At 37.4% G+C, this 17,294-nt stretch overlaps 1 protein-coding gene across 1 annotated transcript in view; it reads left to right on the top strand.

Moving 5' to 3' along the window:
* The window catches only part of DIAPH3 (diaphanous related formin 3), a 223,510-nt gene that overhangs the window by 13,208 nt on the left and 193,008 nt on the right, over positions 1–17,294 (top strand). The window contains exons 3-4 of the mRNA XM_054056201.1: positions 12,998–13,171; positions 15,726–15,830. Of these exons, the coding sequence (XP_053912176.1) occupies positions 12,998–13,171; positions 15,726–15,830 (279 nt within the window). The remainder of the gene's footprint in view (positions 1–12,997; positions 13,172–15,725; positions 15,831–17,294) is intronic.

The raw sequence follows: 17,294 nt of genomic DNA, 5'->3' as shown, positions 1-17,294 counted from the left end.
GTGTGCAACACACTTATGCTGAGAAACACTGCTGTTTCCTATGCTAGGAAACAATGGTCTGGTCATTGTTGATTAGGTGTGCAAAGTTGATAGTGTTGAGTGTATTGCCTCCACCTGTCACTCCTACGTTGAATTAAATCGCCTGTTGCTATTTTTTTACCAGAGTTTTGTTGCTTTTTGTTTTTTTTTTTTTTTTGTTGTTGTTGTTGTTGAAGAGGCTAGCTGACTGCCTTGTGACACTTGTCCTTTCCTTAGCCTATTGGACTTGTCTAACTTCTAATGGTAGCCACCATATGGTTGTACTCGATGATGCTGTGGGTCCTTTCCAACCTGGTGATTCTATGATAAGTCAGCAGGTTTACTGTGTTTGTTGGAATAAGGACAAAGAGCTTGAGAGCTCTGTAGTAAGCTTTCGCCTCCCCTGCTCCTGGAATTTCTTAGCGCATACTGAAGGGTTTCTGTGTGTCTCCTCACACATGAAAGAAACATCATCTGCAAAGTAGTACTAAATTGTCCATATATATATATATTTATTTTTTTAAAGGGGAAAGGACAGTTGTTTAGCAAAAGACTAATAGCAAGAAAAAAAATCTGAAACATTGCAGTGGTTTATGCTTTTAAAAGTGGATAGTTTGTTCATCGTGGAACAAGGCTTTGCTTTCCAACTGACACTTTATGTTCTTCTGGGTTTTGGTTGGCTTATTCTTTGTGTCTCATTTTGGTAAACAGCTAATAATACTAATTGTCTGAGTCCTAGGCAACTTAAATGTGGCTCAGAGCAGAGTGGGTTTGAAATTTCATACCAAACACAAAACCTGGCAATGATATTTTCTTCAAATCCGTTTTGCAACAAGGCGGAAAATTGTAGCAAGAGAAGATTGAGAAATTGAAGATTTAAGTTGACTAGATTTTTGTAGCTTTAAATGAAAGAATGTATTTCCTTTCTACATTATAAATATAGGCAATAATTTATATGTTAACTTGCTCTCTGCTTCACTATGCCATATAAAATATTTCTGTTTTATTACTCTGAGATTTTTTCTTACAATTATAGTGTTGTATAATTGTGACCAGGAACTTTTTTTTTTTAAGGTAGGTTAGCAGCATTTCAGGCGTCTAAAATGCACACTACGTTTCAGTATTTGAATTGCTTGGATTACTCCTGAGATGCTGATGAACTGTCTAGTTCTAATGATCAATCCACATTAAGTTCAGAAACACTTTTTTTCACACATTCAACACATCTTCTCAGTTGTTTGTTTACAAACTCTAAAGACAGGAATTTTATTCTTATTCCGCAGAGGAGTGGCAAGTAGATGTCTGAGAAATTATCTACCAGCAAGATCACTGTGGGAGCAAGCCTGTTTTCCATCTCAAATGTACCACATTTTGCCAAGTTGTTTTGTAAGGCTCATAAACATTAAACCCCCCTGCATATTAACAAAAACCTATTAAAAAGATATCTTAAATAGACAAAAATGAAATATATAGTAAAATTCCTTATAAATTTATGTTGACTGACTTCATAGCAGCTGCTGTAAAGATAAGAAAGACTGTATAATTTCTGGTAGATGGAGAAACAAGATTCGGTGTGAAATATGTTGTGTGCATTCAAGATGTGACTACACATAGGTCTAGACTCTAACTTGTAATTTTCTACCAGTGGTTAAATGATTTGCCCTCAACAAAGGTAAAATCTTCTCTGGGAGAAGGAGCGTTTTAGGAATAAGAAGTCATCTGATGAAAAGGGTTCTTCTGTCTCTCTCAGTTTATGCAAGTCTTTCTCTTAGTAAAAGCTGTACTGCTACCAGTGGAATTTCTTATGCAGTAAGAAGTTAATCTTGTAGAGCAATTAGATTGTCAAAGAAAGAATATAGTTTTTTTTTTTTTTTTAATCTTATGGAGCTTTGATGAGGAAAAAGATATTAAGAGGTCTTCGACTCACAATCATTGGAAATAAGTTCTTTGATCTTATGTGAAATATTTTTGCTGGTAAGAGAAAATAGTTGTTTGCTTTTTTACTTCCAAAGACACTGAAACAAATTGATGCTACCCATGTTTTCCTGTGTGTTCCCCATGCACTAAGAAGAGTAAATGCAAATGAAGACCTGGGAGTTGTTCAACCTTATTATCCGTCCTTTCTTCTGTCCGTCCTTTCTTCCATCCTTCCTATGTTGTTTATGTTTTACTAATTCTTTCTCATATGCCTGCATGAAGATGTTAGAGTAGACTTGCATGACTGAGATCTTGGCCTCTGTAACAAAAATGGCTGGCAAAATGTCTGGGGTATTGAACTACACTGTAGTTACTTAAGCAGATTTTCCAGATGTGAAGTTGTGTTTATTGAGTATATAAACAGCAGGCAGTCAAAAACATGTGAACCTGAAAATTGAGGGTGGCAGAGTGAGAAGGACATCTAGAGAAGGAACAATGATAAAAGAATTATTCTTGTCTTTATACTTTCAGCCAGGAAATAAAGGTTTCATATCAGAACTCTCCTAATAAACTGTGCTTAGTGATTGTCAGCAGTGTCTTGATGGTCCATCTGTGTGTGTTTCTTCATGAGAATGGGAGTAGGAAGGGGGAGAAACAAATCTATGCTGTACTTTTGGTAACACAGTTTAGGCTAATATGGAATAATTCTGCCATTCTGCCTCTTCATAACGAGGTATCAGAAGTAATTGTACTTCATTTGTGGGAAAACACATTTCATGTAGTCAGGACTTTGATACTGGATTGTTTACTTCTTTAGAATAAAGATTTTCCTGTAACGTAGTGACATCCTCTAGTGATACTTCCTGTATGAACTTCTCTTGGGAGTTAAGTTTGCTGTTTATATGGTGAAGAAAAACATCCAAGCTGATGGTTACTTTGTAGCATTTTGATCTGAAGTCTTCAGGTTAATTTTCTTCATGAACATCCTAGAGCTCTGTAGGCGGATTTGTGGTGGTAATGGAGAACAGTATTTTACTATTTCTGTTTTATGAAATTGATGTAGATTGATTGTGCTTTGTACAGCTGGAGAAATGAGATATGAAGAGATACAACAGTGGTTTTTATTATTGTTTCAAGGGCATCAGATCTGTTGAGCTCAACCTTAATGTTAGAGGACTTTGCATGACTTGATTTGCATGCTTTATGTGTTCCAGGCATCATTGTTTTTTGTGCTATAACAAAGTGCAGGAATTGCAGAGCTAGTGCCAGAAACCCCAGATCCACATGGTATGGTGCAGCTGTTGAGTTAATATGTTACCTTGGGTCCGGACCAAAACACATCATATCTAATCTGGTAAGCTCCATCTCCAAGAACAAAAAAGACAGGAGAAGTCAAGGAATCAAATGCTGTGGTGGACAAAGGAACTTTAGTCCTTTGTTTCTTTTTTAGTACATCATGAATTGTATCCTCCATGGCAAAGCCACTGCAGTGTACTACTACTTATCTTGAAAAAGGGTACCTTCTTTTGTGAATTTTAAGACTTTTTTTTTTTTTATGGCTTCAGGTAATATTTCAGCGGTAAACCCCCTTTGCTGTCCTTCATGACAGGCTCACTTTCATAACTTGCATATTCTGCAAAAATCTAACTAATTCTTCCGTCTGCTACCTGCTGATTTGGTACAGCTGCTATTTTTTTCTAAATGCTGAGATCCAATCACTGCAGTAAATACAGGTTTAAACAGTGTTTATAAAGAAACACAGCTTATGGTCATAGTGTTTTATGTATTTAACTAAATTTAGGTTGCTTAGACAGTGATGAGATATTGGATTATGTCCACTGCTTTAAGTATGGCTAGCATCCCTTTTTAGATGAAATGCTCCTGGCTAGGTATGTGGACAGTGTGCACTGGAACTTTTTATTTTGGAGACCTATTAGATGTTGTATGCAAGCTTTTTGCTACAAATATGTGCAGTAGGAAACACATTGTATGTGCAAGTTATAAAATACATTTTTAGTTTCATTTTATGAATCTAATCTGTATACAATAAACAGCTGTTGTTAGTTGAGATGCATTGATACCAACATTCATAATCCAAATTATCTCAGTAAAAGTCTCATGAACCACTGCTGGAAGTTGTTATATGAAAATCTCTTAGTACTTATTCTTTTTTTTTATCTGATGTGCTTATTTTTCCATTGCCTGTTTGGGTCTGAGGGCTTCAGTCTGGATATGAAGAAGAAAGAAGTCCCAGGTGATATAATGTTCTATCCTTGATGTAGGTAACCTCCACTGCTAAATCTTTTTCTTTCTTCCCTACCCACTTCCTCTCTGTGGTAGTGAATAGGACCAGCCATTCTAGTGGATTAATATTCATTTGTTGGTTTCCAGAACATTCACAGATCAGAGGTGTTAGTAGCATTCCTCAGAAAAGAACTGTTTTTTGCTTTTTGGCTTATTCTAGGAGTTATTGTCTGCAAATGCTTAATCACCTGCAACCTAAATTGTTCAGTTAATTCAGTGTAAACTCCCCAGCTTTGACAGTTATGACAGCTTGAAGTAAAATATGATCAATAATTTCTTGCGGTACTTGTTTTTTACATTTAGTTCAAATTCAGCAATATAAAGCAATTAAAACTCTTTTAAAATAGAACATCTGTGTTTATAAGAATGATACTGAATATAATGGTTGACAAGGCATCCTGCATGTGTCAGTTTGTGTTAAACGTGACTTCCAGTTGCTAACAGAATGGATAGTCCTGTGAATTCCCTTAGCAAGTCTTGTTCCCTCAGTAGTAGCTTATGCCATCATTTTTTTCCGTGGATGTCCCATTCTTGTCTGACTGGCTATCCCTTGTTCATAAGAGAGGCATTGAACCAAAGCTGGGGTGAAGCACTGACAGAGCTAGGGAGTTCTTTCTGTGGTCATGTATGTGCTTATGCACGCACATTAGATTTTATTAAGAAATTCAGCAAAAATAAAATATAGCAATAGATATTATGATGTGTTAATTAAAGGAGGGGAAGATGAAGGAGGCAGGATGGCAGGAAAGTTGTACCTTTTATTCCTGCATACACAGCAGCTCTGTTAGGACGTGACGTCTTAATAAGCTATTGAGCCAGCAATTACTCTAGCAATAACTAATCCATTGATTCCTGCATCATCAAGTGTGCAAGTTCAATAGACACGATTATCTAACAGAATGGTATAAGTAGTCTTTACTAAGATCAAAATGAGAGCACAAATAGATGTACTCCCTAGGAATCTGATCAGAAAACGTGATGAGCCAGATGAATTGTATTGTGGATCTCTCCAACTTTGATTTTCAGGTCCATGATGTTTTCATAAAATGACTTCCTTATTTCATAGGCTTCAGTGGAATAATAGCCAATGAAATAAGAACTAAATAAAACTTTGCCATTCATCCTGTGATGGTTGCTTCATTTCGGCTCTTACAGCTACTGTTCTCACTATCAGTGACTCAAATTCTGATACCCCATGTGCAGTGAGTCCGAAATCAACTCTGAGGGGATGAAGGCCGCTTACCTAAACTTGTTATTTTGTCTCTTTCCTTAGTACTGTGTATTGTGACATTCTATATATTTTGAGGGTGTCTAGAACACTAAATAATTTCAAACAGTGAAGGAGATCATTGTATAATGCTTCATAACAAGTTTATGGAGTTTAAGCCCTTTTAGACTCCGTTGATTGTAAGGGTCTTTTCCGGCCTAAATGACTCTATGAATGATTTTAGTATTTTAAGTAGCAAAACCTGTTCCTGTGCTAAGAATATGTGATGTTACTGCCATGGTGGCCATGACTGTGTGAGCCCTCTTGGGTAAAATAGATCTTTCCCTCTCTAAGGAATGGAAAATGTAAGGGAAATGTAATCCTGTAACCCAAGAGAGGTGAGGCCATTGTAGCTCCGTGCCCTGCAGGTCCAACCAGCTGTGACACTGACTGTATATTTCCTGTAGGCACCTGCACAAACACATTCATGCAACTTGTGTGTGCGCGTGCATATACACCATGGCAGGTCACACCGATGACCACAAACAGCAGCGTCAGTGTCATTCTGTCACCCTCTTTGACTGATAAAGTTGAAGATCTGCTAGTGTGAAGCATGTGCAACATGAATCCCTACACTAAGCAGGATCACAAACTCACTACCTGGTTGCTGGCACCCATTTCCCAGACTTCCCTGTGCTGGTACCTGGGTCACACGAGTGAAAAAAGCCTCTGAAACTGCAGGCTTCTTCCAATTGCTGACACAGACCTCTTCATTCGCAGAAAGACGCATGTATGTGTGTGCACATACACAGACAGACCTCTTGGGCAGCTGATGAGGCTCCCCTGATCCCTTAGGCAACTCCCCTTGTGCCCTCTTTCTTAGAAACATACTCAAAGAAAAATCTCCATCAGCTGGCCAGGATTTCCCTTACCCCTGTAGAAGTGAACTTCCCTGGTGGCTACCCTTTAGAGGCTCTTTTTGCACAGACACAGGTATATTTCCCATTTGACACCCCCTACCCCTGAGTCTATGGTCTCTCTGACAGCTGTCCAGAACTTCCCTTATCCCTCCTCTAAGCCAGCCACTCCTGTCATCTTACCCTTACAGATACACATCCTTCTGCCTCTAGGCCACTTTGCATTCTAGCAGGCTAGTCCAGCTTGACAGTTGCTGGAGATCATTCACTTACAACCCTTCATCATTGTAGTTGCTGGCACCACATATACAACTGAGGTCCTTCTTAAGTCACTGATAGTTCACTCACTTTGGCGTCTCAGATGCTTGTCTGTGATCCTTCTGACTCATGGTCTGATCTTGTTGCTTATACATGGGCCTGCACACACACATGTATACACAAAGTAGAGCATCTCACTCAGGAAAGTAGTTGGAAATAGAATTTAGTGAGTTAGGACAGGGTGTGCTGGTTGGGTACAGGGCGTAGCAAACTCTTTACACAGAGCTGGCCTATTTATCCCCTTATCCTATCATTTTCCCATGCATATTTCTCTCCAAATCACTGATATCTGTTCTTTTCTCTGCCTTTGATTCTTTCCTTTTAACACTGTAAAATAGGTCCTGTACAATCCCAAAATGTTTTTCTCTTCACCCCATAACGTGTGTTATACCTCTAAGCAGTAACACTGCTCAGTCTGAAAGGTGTTCTTGAGAACTGGTCGTATTGACTTATAGGGTGGATGTCAAACCTGGACCATAAGGCAAAGGCTTTGCTGGGATAGCCCTGGGAGGAGCCTGGAGCAATAATTTGTGTTCCTGCCACCTGCTGTTATGTCTCTATGTCCATCTGGGCTTGTGCAGGTAAGCCTGTGATGGGCCAGTGGTTGCTGTGATGGGTTTGGGCAGAGGTAGGTTAAAGTATTATTTGCGTTCCACCCCCTATCATTGTCTTTCTGTGCTATTTTTTTGTGCATTGTTTTTTTAGCATATAGCCTTAAAAGTCTGTCCTTTCTTTTAGTCCTAATACCACTGCATGCATGTCTTTTCCTCTTGTCCTTCATACAGATACTGAATATTGAAGAAGAATTTTGATACATCCTAGCTGTGTCAGTTGCTTTTCTTCACGTAATTTTAGTAGTGTAGCTGTGTTAAAAAAATTCATTAGAAATTAAATCCCTATGGGATTTCAATATTGCTGTGAGAATTACAGAATGGTTTTGGTTGTAAAGGACTTTAAAGATCATATAGTTCCAAGACCCCTGCTACGGACAGGGACACCTCCCACTAGATCAGGCTGCTCAAGATCCCATCCAACCTGGCCTTGAACGCTTCCAGGGAGGAGGCATCCACAGCTTCCCTGGGCAACCTGTTCCAGTGCCTCACCATTCTCATGGTGAAGAGTTTCTTCCCAATATCTATTCTAAATATTCCCCCCTCCAAGTTAAAGCAGTTTTCCCTTGTCCTATCACTCCATGCCCTTCTAAAAAGTCCCTCCCCAGCTTTCTTGTGTGCCCCCTTTAGGCACTGGAAGGCCACTATAAGGTCTCCCTGGAGCATTCTCTTCTCCAAGTGGAACAACACTGACTCTCTGAGCCTGTTCTCACAGTAGAAGTGCTTTATTTCTCTGATCATCTTTGTGGCCCTCCTCTGGACCTGTTCAAGCAGTTCCATATTCTTCTTACGTTCATGATTCCAGAACTGGACACAATACTCTAGGTGGGGTCTTAAGAGAGAGTAGTAGAGGGGAAGAATTATATCCCTTGACCTGGTGCCAACACTTCTTTTGATGCAGCCAAGGATACAGTTGACTTTGGGCTGTGAGTGCGCATTGCTGACTTGTGTAAGGCTTCTCATCAATCGGCACCCCAAAGTCCTTCTCTGCAGGGCAGCTCTCAATCACATCATCCGCCATCCTGCACTGAAACCGTAGATTGCCTGATCCAGGTGTAGGACCTTGCCCTTGGCCTTATTGAACCTTGTGAGGTTCACAGAAATCCTTGTCTTCATCTTGTCCAGGTCCCTTTGAATGACTTCCCATCCCTCTGGTGTAACAACTGCACCACTCAGCTTGGTGTCATCTGCAAACTTACAGAGGGTGAATACCACCTTTGAAATAAACGATCACATTTTCTTATACTACTAGCAATAAAAATGTGCAGCTTGAATCTTTTTGGCACTGCATGCACAGTTCTTTTAAATTTATAAAGTTATGTGAGAATATGATCATTCACTCACTTATCTTGTCTGCCAAGTGATTATTGTGACAATTTTTCCCTGTGCAGATGCTTGTTAGCATTGGTACTGTGTGCATACAGTAACTTGCTTTGTACTTTATACACTGGTAGAGCTTGTCAGTACTTCTGAAGCTATAGTTTTGCAGAATTTTGTGATGGAGCAGAGCAGTGGAAGAAACACTACTTTACAACAGTTTTAAACTCTGTTACTGTGTAAAGGCGACATTATAGCATTTATGCCAAGCCTCCCTGAGAATCTTCAGGCTGGTAAATGTAAAATGCTACTGAAAAAGTAGTCTTGTGGTAACTCATGGTCATGTGTAGACCATGGTTTATTTTTCACTGTTTTTCAGTTATGTTGTTAAGATTTTGTTGGAGTTCCTTGCCATTTTTGTCTCCTAGAGAATGTGAACTGTCGGAATAGAGTATATGGCTTTATAGATGTTCCAGTGCCTGGTGGTAGGAGGCATAAGAGCTAAAATATATGCAAACAGCTCATTGCTTTAAATTTAAGTTTATGAGAAAAGACTCCTCATGCCCTTTCGTGCTGGAGGATCTCATCTTAGGAATGAGAACTGTGTGAATTATGTCTTCAATAGCTTTTCTGCTGTTCTAGTTATTTTTTGTTTATCTTTCCTCTCCTCTTCCTCTTCTCTCCCACTTTAAAAAAAAAACCCAAACCAACCAGACCAACCCCTGTGTCTTTTGAATGAAAAACACTTAGGACTTCCTTATTAAGGTTTTGCTAACAAAACAGTAGTGTAGCTGCGTTATTCCTAGAATTAGGCTTACCTTTACATAGGAAACTCTTCCTACCTTCAACTTTTTTTCCTTTCCAGAATTCACTTTTACTTTTAGTTGCTTGAACTACTTCTTTCAATATCACATAATTTTTAAATTTAAGAACACTGTGCAGCCTGTATTGTCGTTACAGAGGCACTTCATTTTTTGTACAGTTTAGAAGATAGTAGCGTTTAATGAATATTTCTGCAGTATCATTTGTTCTTAGTATTTATTTTACTGTTGTTTCTTTTTAGATTAAATATCTGAAATAAACTTTTACTCGTTGGTAATGCTGTGCTATGATGATAGGAATAGACTGTTGTTTGAATTAATGAGCTGGTTAGAGATTCCCTGTCATGCTTTTGTGTAGTGTATTAAAAAGAAAAATGCTAGCTTTTTCGTTTGAGTACACAGAAGTATTTAATTGCACTCTTATTTTCTTCTTGCTTTTTATTGCCTTTGAACTCTTAACATGGAGTAATCTACTATTGAGTTCCATCAGTGCATCAAAACAGATATTAGACTGGAGAATTTTGAAGAGACTTTACTATGGAACTACTTTGCATCGGGACTATATGAAGCACTGTTTATTCTTTGGTTAGTTGTAATGTTGACCCGACAAAGACCTTAGGGGAGAAGTTTGTTTGTTTTAGAAAATTACCGTTCTAAAGCACTGTTCCTGTATGGGTCTGTGTGTATTTATTGATAAAATAAATACAAAAAGAGAGCAGACATCCTCCTAAAAGCTAGGTCAAACCTGCCTTAAACTGTAGTGACACTTTGTATCAAAGCTAACTTTAGCTATTCCCCATTGGTTAGCCTGATTTTAAAATGTTTTTGATGTAAAATGGAAGATTATTGAACTATATTTTTGCTGTTTCCTCCTCTGTGCACTTGGATTGCCAGCAGCATCAGTGGTGGATTTCATTACAACCAAGCAATGAATTTTCTATTCTTTCCGTACAGTGCTTTCTGTGGACCATGAAATTATTCACATGTATGGAATATTGAGGAGTATTAACTTTTTTTGAAGCCCTATCAATGTATAATTCAAAAGAGAAGTATATGTAGAATACTCGCATTATGCTGCCAGATAGGTCTTGTGAATTTGCTTTTTTTAATCTATGGAGATCTTATTTGTAAGCTGCATTGTTTAAAAGTAATTTGTTTGACGCATACTTCAATGTACTAGGATTATAATCCTAGTATCTCACTTTGTCTTGCATGTTCTGCCTGATCAAATGTATTTCAAGAGCATGCTTCACTCCTGCAGGACAAGGGGTGTAGGATTTGGTGAATATAGGGAATATGAATGTTATGGCCTAATCTGTAGTGTTGTACAACTTCTACTGTACACATTTAAGAGGAGCTTAAAAACAAAATATAGCCTAAAACTGTGAACAACTGAAAGGAAGTGAAATACCTGTTTTCCAAGGATGAACCTGCTCCCATCCTTGAACTGGTGCTGCCTGTATCTAGTGAAACAAGAGTAGCTCCAGGATTGTATGGGGTATTTCAGGGCAGAGACCAGTGTGATTTTGTCTGGCCAGAATTGCTATTGCTGCTGCGATGTGGAGGAGGGGAAGGAAGAGGACAGTTGGGGAACATGGATTGTGAGGAAGGGTCTGGCATTTTTCAGGAGAGATGGGAAGAGGGTAGTAGGGTGCACATCTTTTAAACGTAATTTAGTTAATTCTCTGCGGTTCAACTGTGTGCTGAAACCTGTTACTTAAGTGTCTTGCCTTCACCCCTCTGCATATGAAGAATTTTCATAGATAATGGTTTCTTTCTTAGGTTACACACTTGATAGCAATCAGTGGGGCACAAAGAAGCTACTGGCTAGCCTGTTATTTGGAGCAGGTGTGCTGCCTTTCATCAGTGCGCTGTGAGAGCCACTGAGGGAAAAAAAATCTTTTATCAGTTTTGTAAAGATTCAGATCTAGTTATTGCAGTTTGCAGTCTGGCTTCATGTCCCATATGCTTGCCATAGACTTCTGATTTTGAAGAAAGGAAGAGAAATTGCTGTCTGTTCAAGATGTAAGATGGGCTTTGGCAGTCATGATCTATGCTTCACTTGAAATTGTTACCCTCCCTTTTGCTTCTCTTGCATTCTCTTTCTTACTGGGTCTTGCCTATGTAAATATTCCTGTAGAGTGCTTTCCTCATTGCCTGCTGGTTTGATGTAACACTGAAGGGCCCCATCATCCATGCTGAGCTCTTTTATGTTTATGCTGTATTAATTTTTCTGCTTTTGCATGTTATACAACCATCTGCATGTGAGTGGCTTACAATCTAGTTCTATGGTCCAAAAACTGTTCCTTTTCAATTTTGAACAGGAAGAATTAAAGTCTTTTTGTTTTTCCTCTTTTCATGGATGTCTAATAGTCAGTTCTTGCTCTGACTAGAGTGGAGCACTTGTACCCAATTTTTGTTAGTAATTTTCTTTGCTCTCTCTGATCTTAATTCCAGAGACATTATAATAATTTGTCATTTAGTTTTGTAACTTTAATGTACTTATTAGATGGTATCTCAAGATACTTATCTTGAAGATATGTTGGAGTCCCAGAATGTTTTTGTATAGCATTTCAAAGATGTAAGTCTATCGATATGGTTGAAATCTTGTCCAAAATCTCTTATAGATCAAATGCTACTGTAACCTTCTTTTGTGTTGACAAGTGTAATATTGCTGTTCACAACTGTTCAAAAGGCTGCGACAAAGATGATTAAGATTTAGCGCATCTCAGAGAGTATGTCAGCTGCTTTTGTGTTCTGTTGGTCATTGCCCATATAAATTAAAAAGTCCAAGCTCTAACAATGACAGTGTTTAAAATTTCACTTATCAACTTTTCAATAAAGACTTACTGAGTATCTAACTAGTGAAAGCCACTCACAACCCAGACCACTTTTCCAAAGAGGATTTTTTGGCTCTTTAAAGACTAAAGTCAGAGTGATTGTCTAGTGTTGATAATAAGTCCTTAGGATTATTCATGAAACCACGAGTGTATCCTACTTAACTTTCATAAAGGAGGTGATTGGTTTTATGCTTATCCTAAATTAAATTCTGAATAATTGGAGCACAGAAAGGCGCTAAGTTTTGGGTAACATATTCCAAACAAAAAAAATACAACAGTGTCTTAGATGAACTGGTCTTTTAATAAAAAGTAGTTTCTTTGCATATCTTTATAATTTATTACAATGTCAGGAGTACAGCTGTTTCAAAATAACAAAAAAAAATTTAAAACTGATTTTGATAAACCCATTTTTTCTTACTGTACATGTAATGGTTGGGAAGAACTCTTCATAAATTGGTTTTGTAGATATCTTTTCCTCCAAACTTTCTGTAAAATTCTGATGTTCTGCATGATTTCTCCATAATGTAATGGGATTCTGGTCTGTTAAGTCTAGTGCTAAGGCAACTGACCTTTATATATCTTTAGGAAAACTCTTTAAAATAAAACAGTTAAATAACAGGCACATTACCACAGGAAAGTAAGGAAGTTCAGCTTCCAACACCCATCTTAATTAAGGTAACGTAGAATGGAAACAGTATGTGATATGTTATACCTTCTCTGTTTTCAGTTGGATAGATTTGCCAGTATAAGAATTCCAGGAAGCAAGAAGGAAAGACCTCCACTACCGCATATGAAGCAGTCGTATTCTACAGATTGGTCATCCACACCTATGGATGCAGAGGATTTTGCTCCAAAACCCTTGTCAGAAAGAGAAATCATAGCACTGTTTGAAAAAATGATGGTAAGAGTCTTACACTGATTTCTTTTACTTAAAGAATGTCAACATAGCTAACTGACAAGTGGAGCCTTGTTTTGCGCATGTGTTCTGATCTTTAGCCGAATTATTAATATTAACATGAAATATTAATAATGTTGTGAGTTGTAATTGCATTGTTTTATAATTGCAATTGTTTTTCAGGGTGTTTTTCAAGGGGTTAAGTCTTTGGTTTTGCTTCAAATAGATTGAAAATGGAAACTAAAGGTTTATGATTATTAGAAGTGAGATTATGCAACAGACTTTGAGGAGGAACAAGAAATGGGGGATCCTGCTTGCTTTCAAGACTACCTGAAACTTTTAACAAAGGGATTTTATACCTTTGAACGTCACGGCACAGTTTCGTTCTGAACTTATATTCCATGTCACACTAGCACAAAAAAGATTGAAGCTTCTTGCTTCCAAAGCAGCATTTGTCTGCACATGCTGTCTCAATTTGCTTCCTTCCTTAGCTGTCATCATTACTGTGCTACAAAAGAGCAATCACTTGCTAGAAAGATCCTGTGGCATTGGTACCACTTCAAAAGGTTGTGTTTTTTATATCATGATGATTATGATGACATTTTGGGCAAATGAAAACTAAACATGGAATGGCAATGAGAGAAGAGTGACTGCAATCTGAAGAGAACAAGAGGACATTAACAAAGAGAATGATGCCTAGATTATTATTTCTTTCTCTGCCTCACAGCAACAGCTTTTGAAACATAGAGGAACTACAGGGGCTGGAATGTGGAGAAAATGAAATGTACTAGGAGAGAAATACCTTTTGGGAATTTATAATTCCTCGTACTCAATAATGTTAGTTCAATTTGGATGATGCTCTTGTAGAAATCTTGAGATTTGAGTGAAAGTATTAAGGATTTTTATGATTAAGCTGATCAAGGGAAGGACTAATTTACAGTGTTATCAACTTTTGTATTTGTACATGTTCTCATATGGTCCATTTTTTGTTGTATACCCCAGCGTCTAGGGTATTTTACTTTCTCAAGAAATTTCGATGTGAATGGTAGTTGCTCAAATGTTAGGAAATGGGAGATATTTGTTTATGAAACTTGAAGGTATGCTTCTGTGCGGACCCCCTTGCTACATAACTGTAGGTTTTATTTCTCTCCATCCCACAGAGATTCTGGTATAGGATAGTGTGTGATGTTGAGACTATGGCCTAAAAAATGGAACTTAAAATAAATTTTCAGATATCCACTACTATATATCTGGGTAAATGCTTATATCCATGGATCCTGAAGTAATTAGTTCCAATTTTATAACTACTTTGCAAAAAGATGTTAAAGTAACAATTACATCCTAGATAATTTGAATGCTTTCCTAGCTTTGTTGAATAACAAAGCACTTAAACTGTCTTTGATCAACTACTTTATTGGTGTTATTTTAGCTATAACATGTAATACAGAAAAGATTCTTCAGATTATCCACACTTGAATGGGCTGGAATAAAGCTAGTTTAGTCACAGTAGATTGCATAGCTAATTGTATATTGTAGCCTGTAGTTTGCTGTTCTGATCAAATTAAGTGATTTAGGAGGGTGAGGTAGTGAACAATTTGAATGCTGCAGCCAGGCTTTTAGAGCTAATTTTGCACACAGAACTAGTCAGTTGGTGAGTACTGAAGGGAGGAGTTTCTAAATTCTGAAATTTCACTGAATGTATTACATTATACTTTGGATTTTCCTGGATGCATACGACTTCCGTCTCCCGTCTCCTCCTACCTTTCTCTTTTTTTTTTTCTTTTTCTTTTTTTTTTTTTTTTTTTTCTGTTACTTCCAACGTGATAGAAAATGTCATTTCTCAGATATGGAACTGATTACAGTGATCAGAGCATTTTTGGGCTGGAGCAGTAGGAGTCCTTGTATCAGAAATGTCAATGAATAGCTGCTATGTGACTTTGAGTGTAGTTCTGTATCTGCTCTTTTTGACCCCTGGTTTTATGTTGGAATGAATGCATTGTGATGGAGTTTTGATAACAGTTGAAGGTGTTGATTTAATGATCAAATTGTCAAGAATTTGGGCCTCACCTCTTGCAATGCTATGTTGTGAACTACTTCTAGTGCAGAGCGGCCGAGAATTAACTGTTTGCAGACTGAAGAACAGAATCATAGAACAAACGGGTTTATCATTAAGAAGAGCTTTCAAAGAGACTTGTTTGAGTACATTTATAAATGTTTTAGGAAGTTTTAAATAATGTTTTTCAGTAGTTTAGTGCATGTGTGTCTGTATGTGTGTGTGAAACTATAGGTGATTGCTAAGAAGAGATTATGCTAGTAATGGTTGTGATTAACTTGTTAATTGTGGCTTAGTTGACTGTTTAGTCTCAGTTTAGTCTCAGTTTTGGTTTTTTTTTTAGTTTTGAGTAACATCTAACTTATGACAAGGTGCTTGTGTAACAGCGTTCAGCTGCTCAAGTTCATATTTTTGTGTCTTTATTTTTAAATCAATCTCATAGTTAAACAATTGTATTGCTGGATGAAATTGAAAATTATTTTTTCCATTTTTTTTCTCTCATTCTAGGAAGATATGAATTTAAATGAAGACAAGAAGATGCCATTGAGAGAAAAGGATTTTAATACCAAAAAAGAAATGGTTATGCAATATATTAGCACTGCTTCTAAGTCTGTAAGTAAATTTATCTGAAGTACTCCGAAAAAGACTTAATATTTAGATTATTTCCTCCTGTAGAGAAAATATGATCCATGCATGTTACATTTTTTTTTTTTCACTAACTTGTTTCTCGTAGACACAAATATTTTTAAGGGCACTACCTTATTATTTTACAAGCTGCAATGACAGGTATTCATTTGTACTTCGGGTGTGTCCACTGTACCTAGAGCAACATTTCTTTCTGGTAAAGGAATGGCTGTTAAAGGAGATGGAAAGACTGTGCAGAAAACTTATTGAAAAAGTTTGATGTAAACCTTTTTTCTTTTATAGAATTGTTACAAATTAATTCCTTAACTAATTGGACTTTTCGTACTTAACTTCAGCACAGAATTCATGTTTGTGATGCTATGTAATAGTTGATAAAGAAAGTGTTGCACGTGAACCCAATTAGTGTCCATTTTTTACTTATTGTGATCATTACTGGTTGCTTCAGTGTTATGGAATTAATACACAAGTGGAAATAAAATCAACATTGCTATAATGTTACTCTGCCATAAGTTTTGTTGTTCTGTGTGTTGAACACACACAAACTGGATTTTCAAGTGAGTTTTCTACCCAATATTTCATTTTTGTTGTGCAGCTTCCTCCCTTGTAACATTTTAACTGAATTAATTAATGCTGACTTCATGCTGCATCTGCTCACAGACCAGTTGTTCTCCAGTTGAGCAATTAAATTTCTAGAGGCACTGATTCCTCAAGATATTTCCTGTTTCTCATTTAACTCGAGCGTTTTTAACTTAAGCAGCTTTTTCCATGCAGAAATATAGCTAATATAATCAGTTTCACAATTGGTACCAAATGCAGCTCTCATTTTATTTGAGTACTGGCAGATGTATCATATTCTTATTATGTTGCAGAGCCTTGGTGCAACTATGAATAAGTGGTACTTGGTACTGTGATATGTTGTTCAGATGTTCACACAGTTTGTTGGCATCTTTTGTAGAGGGTAATGTTCAGGTGGGGAACTGAGTCTAAAATAGGATAGCTAGTTATTGTCTGGGTGTTGATGTGAATCTCTATTGCTTGTGCCACCGTCTTCAGATGAGACAAACGAGACTCTGAAATGTCGTTCTAGTGGATTCGTATAGTCTGGCTGGGCTCTCGTTTTGAGACCTCTGCATTGCACACATTGCTACTGATCAACTATAGTAAATTACTTCCAAAGTATTTTCTAACCATCTTAATTATGTGTCCTGTCTACTTGACTGACCTGTGTGACCATTTCTGCATCAAAAGAAAGCAACTTTGCTGACCATTTAAAAGTATCTTATTTGTATCCAGCTTGGTCAGTTTTACAGCAGGAACTGCTTGGGGAAGTCACTGGAAATGACAGATACTCCACCCAGCATATTAATCCATATGCTTAGACATACAAGTAGTGCTTATCAGCCAGTTTGTGCACAGCAGGAGCTGCCAGGT

Source organism: Cuculus canorus, chromosome 1 (assembly GCF_017976375.1).
Source record: "Cuculus canorus isolate bCucCan1 chromosome 1, bCucCan1.pri, whole genome shotgun sequence".
NCBI classification, from domain to species: Eukaryota; Metazoa; Chordata; class Aves; order Cuculiformes; family Cuculidae; genus Cuculus; species Cuculus canorus.
Note: the sequence above shows the minus strand (reverse complement) of the source record. Positions and strands in the feature narration are given on the sequence as shown.